General features: G+C 40.3%; 1 protein-coding gene across 1 annotated transcript in view; it reads right to left on the bottom strand.

Moving 5' to 3' along the window:
• pcnt (pericentrin) overlaps positions 1-14,470 on the bottom strand; it is a 203,315-nt gene that overhangs the window by 22,079 nt on the left and 166,766 nt on the right. The window contains exons 41-43 of the mRNA XM_052012027.1: positions 11,532-11,704; positions 6,840-7,037; positions 1,235-1,402 (exon numbers count right to left, since the gene is read on the bottom strand). Of these exons, the coding sequence (XP_051867987.1) occupies positions 1,235-1,402; positions 6,840-7,037; positions 11,532-11,704 (539 nt within the window). The remainder of the gene's footprint in view (positions 1-1,234; positions 1,403-6,839; positions 7,038-11,531; positions 11,705-14,470) is intronic.

The following is a 14,470-nucleotide window of genomic DNA, read 5'->3' as shown; positions in this document are numbered from 1 at the left end:
ATAGTTAGGGAGGGCATCATTACTGTAGGAAACTTTGATGTTTGAACCTTTCCATTGCTGTTCTACCCACTCCTCCACTATGTCCTGTTTATGATTTTTCATTGTACTCATTTCTCATTTTTCCCAGTTTACCCTGGTTTCCTTTACTATTTATGATCAGGAGGGTGCAGTGAAGCACACACAACTTCTGTGACATCATAATGACAAAGTGACAGGACAAGACTGCTTCAATTTTCTTAGGTTAAATAAAACTGTGCTTCATTTTTGAAACTGACTGCAATTGTTTAAAAAAAACAGGAAGATCAAGTTAATCTGCTGCTACTTTAGAAATTGTGGTTAATGAGATTATAATTGCCAGCCATTATAATTGAGTTCAACGAAGATGAAATCATGCCTAAGTAAAGGAGTGGATTGTTTCAGATAGAAATTCTCCCAATTTGCCAATGTAAAAAGCAGTAATGCAATTATAAAGGTTTTCAATGAACTTATGATTGCATAGCCGAATAACCTGGAAGGAAAACCTCTTTTGTTTCTAAGTCTCCTTCACGGCACAATTGACAAAATCAATGCAGTTGACTCATAAGTTTAGTCTGTGTTGAATTATCTTATCTCTGCCAAGACATGAAGATAGATACCAAAATTTGTTTCATTGTCTAAACTCAAGCAAAAATAGCTTATGTTTTTAATTAATATTGCTAACACGACTTGGTGTTTGTGACAGATTTGTAGACAAGGACTGCCTTAACGCTGGCAGCAATTATCAAGAGTCCAATAAGTGTACCTATATTCAATTGTTTTGTTTTATACGTGTACAACTTGACTTGGAGGGTGGAGTTTAATTCAGAGTTTAAAACTTAAGAACTATTTTCAACTGCCACTTCCTGAATTCATACACATTCTTTTTAAAGCAGAACACTTACAACAACCTTAAGTTTCTGCATCACCTTGAATTTTCACTACTCTTGCAGAACTGGATATACATTAACCTCACCTACAGTCTTCTCTGCAGCCAAAAAGTAGTTTAATTGCGCCTGCACAAGCTTATTAGTCCATTCGTTCTATACTAAATTTGATTAAAAAGTTGTGAGTTTATTAAATCTGCTTTACATCATGGGAGTTTCAACACAATGAGAGGATTCTTTTACACAACCATAGGGATAGAAAGCGAAAGGTGGAGAATGCGAAAGGGGGAGAAAGTGAGAGAAAGAAAACGCGAACGGGACTGAGTATTCACCTGCTCTTTAAGCATGCGCTCAAGCTTCTCAGTCAGAGAGCTCTCTTCTGTAGGTGGGTTCTGCATGTATGAATGCAATTCATCCAAGAAAGACTTTTGTTCCTGGTTGAGGACAGCCTGTACAGCCAGAAGTAACTCCCTTCGCCAATCAGTTCTGCTTGTAGAATCCTGTCAAAGATAAAAAGGATGGAAAAAGGAGTCAAGGCTTCTGAAAAGTAAATAATGATTATAACCACAGGTTCATGGTATAGAATACAGATGATAAGCATTACAAATAATGATGTAAAAATATAAAATGCTGATAACACTCAACAGGTCAGGCAGCATCAGTGGAAAGAAATAATAATTATTTACAGCTGTTCTATTCTTTTCCATTTTATCTGTAGTATCAAGTTTGCAAGAAGAATGAAAATCAAGACTCCACTGAAAAAGTGATTCATCCATTGCTTGCTCAAATTAAGGATGGAATTAGATTGAAAGTAGAGGCTGAAAAATGTGCAAAGGTTGGTAGGAGCACTGATGGTTGGGAAAATTTTAGAAACCAACGATAACAGGGAGAGAACACTCCACACTACAACTTCACCAATTTTTGGAACAAAAACGTTTGTCTAAGGGGATACAGGACGACACAGATCAGCTGGGAAGTTGGGTGGAGTGGTGGCAGATGGAACTTAATTCAGACTAGTGTGAGGTAATGCACTTTGGGAAGTCAAATTCTGGTCAGGCATACAGAGCAAATGAAGGATGTGGCAGCAATAGAGGGAGTGCAAGAGAAATTCACCAGGATGTTGCCTGGAATGGTGGGCTATAGTTATATCAAGAGATTGGATGGACTGGGTTTATCCTCAATGGAATGTAGGAGGCTGATGGGTGACTTATAGAGATTAATAAAATTCTGAGGGGCATAAATAAGATAGATAATCAGATTCTTTTTCCCAGGGCAGGGAAGTCTAGATCTAGAAAGCACAGGTTTAAGAGGTAAGAAATTTAGAGGAGATCTGAGGGGTAGATTCTTCCACACAGAAGGTGAAGGTTATATGGAACGAGCTTATATAGTGGAATTATATGGTGGAGGCAGATACAATGACACCATTCAAAAGGCATTTGGAAAGGTACTTGGATAGGAAAGGTATAGAGGAATACAGGCCCAATGACATGGTCTACAAGGATGAGGTAAGCTGAAAGGGCCAGTTACAGTGCAGTATGATTCTATGATGCAAGGAAAGAGCAACATAAGTAAACTTTGTCCAATCAATAAGCAAGAAGGGACTAATCCAAATATGGAAAAAAAATAGTAAAGTCAAGAAAAAGTATTTCGTATGCATCCTCAAAAGCTAACCAAATATGATTACTAAAGGGAAAAGATATTTGGGGAGATGGCTGCAGGGAGAGTGGATACATTTGTTATCATCCAAAATTCTGACATACAAGATTGGACCTTAACCAATAGGTCCACAACAAACCTAATCTCAGTGCAGACTGGTGTCAAGTAGAGTTGCATCAGTGCCCCGAAAGTTTCCTCCATCTTTCTTGCTGCAATACTACACCTTGCTGCATCCACTCCTTTGCTTATCAAGAATCTACCCACTTTTGCCTTAAAAATATTCACTCTCTTCCACCACCCTTTGAGGAAGTGGGTTCCAAAGACTCAATCCTCAGAGGAAAAATTCATCACATTTGTCTCAAAGGGCTGCCAGTGGAGGTGGTGGAAGCAGACAAAATAATGGCACTTGAGAGGCATTTGGACCAACACATAAGCATGCAGGGTATGGAGGGATACGGATCATGTGCAGGCAGAGAGGTTTAGTTTAATTTGGCATCATGGTTGGCATAGACATGGTTGGCTGAAGGGCCTGTTCCTGTGCTGTACTAACTTCTATCACAGAAGGATACTCCATAATCTCTCTTGATCAATAGACTTGAAGACTTCGGCAAGGTTAAAAAGGGCCATATATAGTAGTTGGTGAGCTCCATGTTTCTCTTTGAGTTGGTGCACGTCCACCGTGCCCCTGGTCGAAGGAGTCCACAATGCGACCTGGGAAAATGGCCTTTGGCAATGAGAGATGGTTGCTGAAGACCCTAGTGTCCATGACAGATTTCGAACTGACCCCTCTGTAGTTACTATCACATCTGTCTTTCTTGAAGATGATCACAAATACAACATCTCTGAGGTTCCCTCATTATATATATATTATATTATATATGAGCCATAAAGAGGGTGCAGAGGATATTTACAAGGATGCCGCCTGGAATGCGGAGCATGCCTTATGAAAGCAGGTTGAGGGAACTTGGCCTTTTCTCCTTGGAGAGACAGAGGATGGGGGGGGGGGGGGGGGGGTGGGATCTGATAGAGGTGTATAAGATGATGAGAGGTATTGATAGGGTAGATAGTCAGAGGCTTTTCCCCAAGGCTGAATTGGTGGCCGCAAGAGGACATAGGTTTAAGGTGCTGGGGAGTAGATATAGAGGAGATGTCAGGGGTAAGTTTTTTACTCAGAGAATAGTGAGTGCATGGAATGGGCTGCTGGAAACGGTGGTGGAGGCTGATAGGATAGGGTCTTTCAAGAGACTGTTAAGATAGGTATATGGAGCTGAGTAAAATAGAGGGCTATGGGTAAGCTTAGTAATTTCTAGGGTAGGGACATGTTCGGCACGGCTTTGTGGGCCGAAGGGCCTGAATTGTGCTGTAATTGTTCTATGTTCTATCATATTTCCCAACTCGAAGGCTGCTGAGCATAGTTCAGGAGCTCCTTGAATTATTCCTTCCAGCAGACATTGACTGACTCTGTCCTTCAGCAATTCACCTTCATCCTTAGCTCTGAGTACAGTGAACCCTTTAGTGTTTGGGCCATAGAAAGCCCTAAAAGGCATCCTGTACAATATTGAGATGTGGATTACCCACAGCAGGCACCTCAAAGCACTGGAGAGGTACCACTAATGCTGTCTCCCCCAAGTTCTCCAAATCCACTGGAAGGAAATGAACCAACAACAGCATCTTCTCCTAGGTCAACATTCCCGGTTTGCCTGACACCATACTCCCCAACTCACCCAGCCATTCCACCCTATCCCACCAAGCACCTTCCCTGACTTGTAGCAGAGTCTGCAGAATCAACATTCACCTCATCAGCTGCCTCAGAACTGGAATGAAAGCAAGGCATCCTTAATCCAAAGGGACTACATACTGAAAACCTACATTAAGGTACCCAATGCAATATACTCAAATTTGTACTATAAAGGCCTCTTTTGAAGTGTTAATGCTTTTATTCAATGTTTTAGTCAGCTTGTTGTCAAAAACATTCATAAATTATAAACTTCACAAAAATTGATCAATAGCATGTGTGACATTTCTGATGTCTAACTCAAAATGCTCCTCACAAAAACTGCCCAAAGTGCTTTAGACCTCAATGTTTGTTGGAGTTACAAAGCCTCTGAAGCATCATTTATTAGGTTATCCTTTTATCTCCTCTCTTTGTAAGTTCCATTATCCAAATATTACTTCTAGGTAAAACAATGATTTACTTGAAGTTATTTCAATTAAGTGCACTGTATTACTTCGAAGGAAGTCTGATCTGTAATGGAAGAATCAAACCCAGACTGAACAATCCTTTGGCTGAACACCTCAAGCACATTCATTACTTGTGGCTGATCATCATCATAATTCTCTGCTCCACTCCCAGTGGGAGCATTCCCCACCCCCCCCCCACCCTCAGTTTTCTTCATTTTTCTGAAGCAGCTCAATAGAAAATAGAAGCTTGAGAAAGAACATTTCATTTCATCAAAAGATGTGCTTTTCATTTCACACCTTTCCTGCACCACCATCCCTTTTGTTAATTAATCATTCCTGTCTTTGGTCTAATCATCCTTTGTTTTACTTCCTCTCTTCCTTTGCTCTCCTGGGCTTTGTACTTGCTTCACCCTGGTTATATCTTTAAACGTTCTGCAGTTTTGGCAAAAAGTTATTGACATTAAACATCAACTCTTTTTCCTTCTTCACTGATGCTGTTTCACTAAATATTTGCAGCATTGTCTACTTCTATATCTGATTTGGTTATTCGGTTAATTTCAAATTTGGACAAAACAGGACTGGTTATTGGAAAACAAAGGAAAAAATTTAGCTCATGGAGATTAAATACATTGTAAATAAGCCTGACTGCAGAAGTTAGTGCTGCTACTTCACAGTTTCAGTGACCAGGGTTCAATCCTGACAATCAGTGCTAGCTGTATGCAGTTTTCAATTAAGTGCACTGTGTTACTTCTTGTGAGCACTCTCATCTGCACTGGGAGAATCAAACCCAGATTGAACAATTCCCTGTGATCACCTGGACTTCTCTCCAGAAGACCTGGTTTTGTTCAGAATCCCAGACATAGAGGTTTTATGTTAACTGACCACTGTACATTGCCCCTAGTATAGGTGGGTGGCAGGAGAATTGGGAAGAGCTGATGGGTTTGACATGGGCTATAGGGGAATGTGGGGGATAAAAACAAAAGTCGCCATAAACTTAATGGCCCAAATGGCCTACTTCACAAGAAAATAAGAGAAACAGTATGATGAAATGTGTATCAAAGTTTGTGAAGGAATTAGAAAGTTTGCAGATTTTCTTCTTGAAATAAGCAATGCTTATAAAATACTTCAAAGTACTAAAGCACTCCTGCTAAAGTGCCCATGAATTAACTAACTTCAGTTCTGCAAAACTCCAGTATATTTATATGCATGCCTTCCGGCAAAGGATGCCCACATGTCACAATTGACATGGTGTATGCATAATGTTAAACCAACTACCTTTGACAGTCTTTGACAGAATATTACTAAACTTTAATTAAGGCAAAATGTATGTTGAACTAACACTAAAAAAAACATTGACAAAATGGATAAGAAATTAATCTTTCTATAGTTGCTCAAACAATGCCTTTGAATCCATCCTGTGTAGAATTACATACATTGGGACGAAGTGCAGAAATGTAAATTATATGTAAAATTTGACAAGTTTGCACTAAAGAAAACTGACATTTCGAGGTAGATTGAAACAGTAAGGTGGGTAAGATCCAATAAAAAGAAAGATCCAACCAGTGGAAGCAATTCTAAGCATTCTGCATTGACCTGCCAAAGGTTCCTCTCTTCTATCTGTTCAAGCTTCATTGTGGTAAGCTGTGAAATTCAACTCAATATATCTGGTAATTTATAGTCAATATCACATAATCATTACAAATTTTGTCAGGACTGATTAAAAACTAATTTTCAAATAGTCTACTACCTTCAACTTGTTTGGTTTATAATGTTAGTTGATTTTTGAATACCCTTGGGGAAATAAAAATAGCAACGTTCAAACACAAGTGACAGTCAATAGTGCCAAATGGCTACTAGAAGAGAAAGCTCCACTAGTGGATCATGCATAATAGTCGAAAAAAAAACAAACTTATCTAACTTCTAAAAGTGGTACCTTTCCCTGATTAGAGTCCTCTCCTTGAAGTCAAGATAATTGTGAACTCCAGCCCATTTAAATTGTGGTGTGTTTTCTAAATGATGGAAGGAAGTACAAAGGTATTCCCATGTCTGGGGCTATGCTAGGCTTTGGCACATTTTGCCACAATAGCTAGCTAAACTTACCTCATCAAACTTGTTCAATGCCTTAGAAAGCAGGTCTTTCAACAGCTGAATTGTGTCAAGCAGTCCCTCCTTCTCTTGTTGCCATTCCTCCACGGTTTTATTGGAGACAGACGCAAGCTGAGATTCACGGCAGAAGGAAGGCCTTTCTGTTAGTGCAAGCACACGACAGCTTTCCTCATGTACTTGCTTTAGCAATGCCTGTTGGGGGAAAGAATTGTGCAGACTTCAAATCTCAACACTAGAAAAAATGTTGGAAGCTGTTCAAATTAAACACTTGACATGAGACCCTTGAATGAAATTGTTTTGATTGGGGAAAAAAAAGGCACAGATTGACCTGCATTATGTAGTCTCAAAGTCCTTCTTGGTATCACCCTCATTGGAGGTGACCCAATGTTGGTATTTCTAATATTAGGTTTTGCATTTTTAAATTGGGTTGAACTTAGGTTTTGCTTGGACAAGAAAAATTAAAATGTTTGGCATGAAATCAACAAGTTCTATTAAGCATACATTCTTCTAGCGGACAATTCGGAAGCCTTTTGGAAAGAATATATGTAACTGAAAGCCTAATACGAGTAGACTACAATTTGTGCATGGCCATCTAACATCCCAAACTAAATAGACACCAAGAGAGTGATTACCAGAAGCTCTTTTTCCCTATCCTGATGACTTGAATATGAACTTTCAAAAGGCATTTTGATAAAGCACAACATAATGGAATTGTTTCCCACATGAAAGCTCGTGGGCTTAACAGCCAGTAGTAGTGTTTGTACTGTTACGAACCAGCAACAAAAGAAACACACTGGGTCATGATTCAGTGTTAAAAACTACTTTATTAATAACTACTTATGATAATAAGAAAAATAAAAGTAAAAATGTTAGGACGTTAGAAGTAAAAATGTTAAACCTTGAACATTAACCCCAAAAACTAAACTCGTCGTGTGTGTGTGGCAAAGTCCCAAACTCCAAGTCCAGGAACGGTTCTTAAAGTTCAGTTCAGCAAGCCGTAAGGTGAAACATGAGCAAAGGCTTCTTCAACAACCACTGTTGTCTGAAGATAAGACGTAGATGTAGAGAACATAGAGAGAGTAATTACGAAATCCAAATGTTCCACGATGGAACCCAAATGCCACCTCAGTGTTTACTCGGTAGTGACTTCCTCACCTTGAAAAGCATCTGAATCATGGTCGTCCACACAAATACCTGTTTCCCTCTACAGGTCAGCAACAAAGTGAACTCTACCGGATTACTCCCAATTTCCATATGTGGATTGTAGTAACAGACACACAGTTATTGTTTCTCATCCATCGATAGAGAAAACTAGCAGGCTGGTGTCTCTCTCCCTTTTCTCTCTCTCTTCTCTGACTGACTTCGACTGACTTCTTCAACAACGTCATTACGTCCTTTATCTTCTGTTGATGTAAGCACGCCACACACACACACACACACACTACTAGCTCTATCTTAAAGGGACATTCACCGAGTCCGTAACAGTACAAAGTTAACTGCAGGACGGAAAGATATTACTGGAAAGTACATACTGGGATTCAGACTATTGTTTCCTTTGATATACATAGTCAAAGTTGTACAGCAGAGAAACAAGTCTTTTGGCCCACCACGTCCATGCTGACCTTTGTGCCCATCTATGCTAATCCCATTTACTTGCATTAGGACCATATCCTTCTATCCCTTGCCGATTTAAGTCTCTAAATGTCTCTTAAATGTAGTAATTGTATCTCATTCCACTGCCTCCTCTGGCAGTGTGTTCCAGATATCAACCACTCGCTGCGTGGAAGAATTTTTCCCTCAGATCCCCTTTAAACTCCTTCCTCTCACCTCTTGCTTCTGATACCCCTACCATGGGGAAAATGATTCTATTTACCCTAGCTATTATGCCTCTCATAATCTTATACACTTTATCAGGTCACCCTTCAGCCTCCTTTGCAGGGAAAACAAGCCCACTCTATTTAATCTCTGACCATACCAAAAGTCCTCCAAGCCAGGCCACATCCTGGTGAATCTGCATCGCACCCATATCTTCCCTACAGTCTGATGGCCAGAACTGCACACGGTGCTCTGAGTGCAGCCTAAACCAGTGATTTGTAAAGTTGCAACATAACTTCTTTGCCACATGCCTTCTTCACCACCCTATCTGCCCGTGTTGCCACTTTCAGGGAACCATGGATTTGAACCTCCAAGGTCTCTCTGTCCTTAGTGCCCAACCATTTACTGCAAATGTTCTACCCCTATTTGACTTTCCAAATTGTTTTACCTTGCACATTTGTCCTGGGTATCACAGGCATAATTTCAAACTGAACAGGGAACACAAGACTCAGAAAAATAATAACCATGACAACATTAGTATTACACTTCAGCAGGCTATAAGCAAACTGATGAAATGGGCAGATATATGCCACCTGCAATTTAACAGAAAACGGTGAGCGCTGACAGCTGGGGATGGATATAAACTAATCTTAGATTGTGGCAGGATGTTGAAAAAAGTCCCCCCCACCCCCAGTAAGAGAGGATGCTTTATAAATAAAAGAAAATTATCATAAACCACATCTCTTGCTAGTTCCAGCTGGAACACTGGGTCCAGGGCAAGTACATTTCAAGAATGATAAAGGACTGTGCAAGGTTAAAGATACTATTAAGGTTTAAGGCATGAGGAACTTTAGTTACTTATGAACAGAGAAGAAAGCACTGACTGAAATGCTGGTAGAAGTATTTACATTCAGAGTTCTCAAGAAGGACAGAAAAACAGAACACTGGAACAATAGGTCAAGCAGCATCTGTGGAAATAAATGGTGTAAGTTGACAGTTCCGGTCAAAACTCTGCATCAAGACAGCTCAAAAAGGGAATTAGACAACTATCTTAAGGAGGAAAATTTGCAAAGCTGTGGGGAAGGGCACTTTGATAGCTTTACTCAAGAGAAAGCTTATCATTCTAAGGTACCAATAGAAACATCAGGAGCAGAAATACATGCATAACATGAGGACCTTTGCAATACTAGTCACAAATCTCTGAATCTGGTTTTGCCAAGAGAATGACAAGCAATTTCTGGGTCCTTTTCCCCGACAAGTGGGGGAAAAGTAATACATTTTTAACCACATTCCCGAACATCCTTTGCTCACCAAAAAATGGATAATTGAATTTTAATAAACCAGACATTAGTACTATTTTGTATTCAATGAACTGACAGTTTATCCTTCCACGGAATAAATCTCTTCTCAATTCTGGTGTCCAATGCCAACACTGCCAGTTGCAAAGTGACAAACAAATTGAGATGATGTTCTAGAAATGCCAAATGTGCCCTGATATGAATGCAAATGGACAACAAAAATCACCACAATACAATTAACAAGTACTTTCAGTGGACTGCATCCCCACAATCTTCTCTTTAACTTTATATTCTGTTAAATGCCAAGGTGGATGTGAAAGGTCTAAATGATTATTTTTCCTTATGCCATATTCCCTTCTGCTAATTTCTAAAAAAAAATTACTAGGCAACATATTTACTTATTCCAGGCCTATCCCTTCAAAGTGTGTATTCTTAAAGTTAGAGTCATGGAGCACAGAATGCCCAAGCTAGTCAATTAGTACCCACGTATACTACAGTAAAATTCAGATAATCTGCTACTGACCATTCAGAAATCCCAATAGTTTGACATCCAGCTCACTAGGTAATGCCTGCCGCACTCCCCACCCACTCACTGAGGCCCCACTCCCACTCTCCCAGTCTATACACCAGAGCCCCTGTTCCCACACTGCTTGTCTACTGGCCAGGGTCCAGTGGTCCCTTTAAACTCGCTTCTTCGGTTGGCCATGCTCTCTTGAAACTTACCAGCTTAACAAAAATGTTATTGTATAACATCTTCAAAAATAAAGAGAGGTAAAATTGTGTGAAGTATTAATAAAGTCACATCTGATAGTTGGGAAAATCTGCCAGTCTAGCACCAAATTCATGAGTGTGCCAGATTAACAGTTTTCTAGATCCACAGCCTTCTATATACTTTGTTGATTCAAGTGCTCATGTAGATACTTCTTAATGATGTCAGGGTCTCTGTCTCCACCAGCTCCTCAGGTAGTGCATTCCAGACTGCAACTACCTCTGGGTGAAGATATTTTTCCTCAGATCAACACTAAACTTCTTCATCTTCACTTAAAACCTATTCACATTAGTTTCAGATTCGTCTGCTAGGGGGCAAAAAGTTCTTCACTGTCCACACTATTTATGGGACTCAATTTTGCATATCAGATCTCCTCTCAGCCTCCTCTGATGCAAGGAAAACAAACACAGCCTATCCGGCCTCTCCTCATAACTGAAACACTCCATCCCAGGCAACATCCTGGTGAATCTCCTCTGCACCCTTTGCAGTGCAATCATATCCTTCATATTGTGTGGTGACCAAAACAGAACATTATACTCCAGCTATGGCCAAACCAAAGTTTTATAAAGTTGCACCATGGCCTCCCTACTCCGAAATTCTATGCCCCAGCTAATGAAGGCCAGTGCCCTCCATATCCTATTACAGAGCTAACTTTTGATCCAATTGGACAACTTGCTTTGGAGCCCTTGGGCTTTTGGAGCAGCCTTCCTTGTGGGATTTTGTCAAAGGCCTTACTGAAGTCCACGTAGACTACATAAACTACACTGTCCTCATCAATGTTGTGAAGTAAAATTAAAGACTGACCTGTAGCTGTGGAGAAGGCACTTCCTCAGCAGACAGTGCAACACCCTTTGCATGACTATCCACGTCTATCAGTGCAATTCCACGACGCTGTAGATACTCCACAAAACTATTGTCCAGACGTTCTGTGGTTTCAAGCTCCTGATTTAGTTTTGCTCCGAGATCCAAACTTGTACCTGTGGAAGGAAAATTAATCAATAGTTTTTCCAATCCATTCTTTCTTTCACAGCCAAAATTTCTTAATTAACCCAATTCAACCAAGATAGTGAAAGGACATTTTACCATGGAAAAAAATTAGATAGAATGACTGCAGACCATTCAAGCAGAATGGAATTCAAGCCCATCTCCATACTAAAGGCTGAAGCTGCCACTATTGTGATACCATCATATGACTGCCATTGTAAATATGAAAACAACAAACCTGTCTTCCTGCATTGGAAGTGCAGGCGTGTTTTCGTGTAAAAGTAAGTGATCACAGCAAGGTGGAATTCCAAATACAGTTTGAGAAGTCCAAAATCAAAGCCCTCAACTTAAATAAGGGCAATTACAAAGGTATGAAGGAGAAGTTGTCCAGAATGGACTGGGAAAATAGGCTAAAATAAAAGATTAGTAGATGTAACGGTTAGCGTAACGCTATTACAGTGCCAGCGACCCAGGATCAATTCCGGCCGCTGTCTGTAAGGAATTTGTACGTTCTCCCCCATGTCTTCGTGGGTTTCCTCCAGGTGCTCTGGTTTTCCCCCACATTCCAAAGATGTACAGGTTAGGAAGTTGTGGGCATGCTACGTTGGCACCAGAAGTGTGGCGACACTTGCGGGCTGCCCCCAGAATACTCTACGCAAAAGATGCATTTCACTGTGTGTTTCAATGTACATGTGACTAATAAAGAAATCTTATCTTATGAGTAGTAGTAGATATTTAAGTAGCTATTTCATAATGCCCCATCAGAAAAAGGAAACCAATGAGAGATGAACCATGTGGTGAACAAAGGACATCAAGGAAAGTATTAAACCAAAATCTAGAGCATACAAAGTGGCAAAAGGCTGGGAGGTTCTCCAGGAACCACAAGCAAATGTTAAAAAGGAGGGAGAAAAGTAATTATACCAAAACAAATAGCAAGATACAAGAAATGGCAGACAAGTTAAACCAATACTTAGCATCAGGCTTCATAGTGGAGTACACCAAAAATATCCCCAAGGTTTCTGATGGACTTATTTCAAACAGCATGGAATAACTTGCAACAATTACTATGAAGAAGGACAAAGTATTGAAAAACTAATGGGACTAAAGGCAGATAATTTGCTAAGTGCTAATAATGGCTTAGAATCAAAGTGACATGCAGCATGGAAACAGGCCTTTCCATGCCACCTTGCAGTCAAGGATTTTAAAGTAATTGTTTGCAGAGACAGTAGAACCAATAATTCATGTTTTTCAAAACATAGTGTGTTCAAGAAGGAAGACAGACAGAAAGCAGGAAACTGGCGCTGTGAGTTGCTGCCTCACAGGGCAAGAGATCTGGGTTCAATCCTGAGCATGTGTGCAGTCTATGTGAAGTTTGCACTTTCCATCTGCGACCACGTTGGTTTCCTTCGAGTGCTCCAGTTTCCTCCCATAACCCAAAGACATACAGACTGGTAAGTTAATTGGTCACTGTAAATTATCCCTACTGTGTAGGTTTGTGGTAGAATCTGGGGGAGTTGCTCAAAGTGGGGAGAATAAATAATGGCTTGAGTGTAAATGGGCTGGCATCGATTCTGTGGGCCAAAGGGCTTGTTTCTGTCCTGTGTCTCTATGACTGACTCTAAGCTTAATGGAATTAAAAGAAATCAGAGTTTTATGAAAGCAAAGTCACATTTTACAGATTTGTTAAGAGTACTTCAAGTATGCAGCAAGCAGAGTCAATACAGAGAACCTGTGAATATAGCATATTTGGATTTTCAGAAAGTATTTCGTAAGGCACCACGTAAAAGGTTGGTGCACAAGATTTCACCGTATTGGGGGAAGTGTGCTGACTGGTTCACACATAAAAGACAAAGTCGAAATGAATTGATCTTTAACAGTGCTAAAGCAAAGTCACATTTTACAGATTTGTTAAGAGTACTTCAAGTATGCAGCAAGCAGAGTCAATACAGAGAACCTGTGAATATAGCATATTTGGATTTTCAGAAAGTATTTCGTAAGGCACCACGTAAAAGGTTGGTGCACAAGATTTCACCGTATTGGGGGAAGTGTGCTGACTGGTTCACACATAAAAGACAAAGTCGAAATGAATTGATCTTTAACAGTGCTAATGTACAAAGGGATCTTGGAATCCAAGTTGAAAGCTCCCTGAAAGTGGCTGCACAGGTTGATAGGGTGGTAAAGGCAGCGTATGGTATGCTTGCCTTTATTAGTCGAGGCATTGAGTTCAAGAGTCAGGAAGTTATGCTGCAGCTTTACAAAACTCTGATTAGGCTGCATCTGTAGTATTGCATTCAATTCTGGTTGCTCCATTATAGGAAGGATGTGGAGACTTTGCAGAGGGTGTAGAAGAGGTTTACCAGGATGCTGTCTGGATCAAGAGGGCAGGTGCTATAAAAAGAGGGTGGACAAACTAGGGTTTTCTCTGGAGCAGTGGAGGCTGAGGGGAGATCTGATAGAAGTTTAAAAGATTATGAGAGGCATAGATATACCAGACAGCCAGTATCTTTTTCCCAGCGTCGAAATGTCAAATAATTCAGGGCATGCATTTAAGGTGAGATGGGGTCAGTTCAGAGGAGATATGCAGGGCAAGCTTTTTTTTAACCCAGAGAGTGGTGGGTGCCTGGAATGTGCTGCCAGGGGTACTAGTGGAGGCAAGTATGAAAGAGGCTTTTACAAGGCTCAGACAGGTACATGAATATGCAGAGAATGGAGGGATATGGACATCGTGTAAGGGTGAAGGGATTACTTAGGCATTTAAT

This window comes from Pristis pectinata, chromosome 1, assembly GCF_009764475.1.
Source record: "Pristis pectinata isolate sPriPec2 chromosome 1, sPriPec2.1.pri, whole genome shotgun sequence".
Taxonomy (NCBI): Eukaryota; Metazoa; Chordata; class Chondrichthyes; order Rhinopristiformes; family Pristidae; genus Pristis; species Pristis pectinata.
The sequence above is the reverse complement of the archived record's forward strand: the minus strand, read 5'-3'. Positions and strand labels throughout refer to the sequence as shown.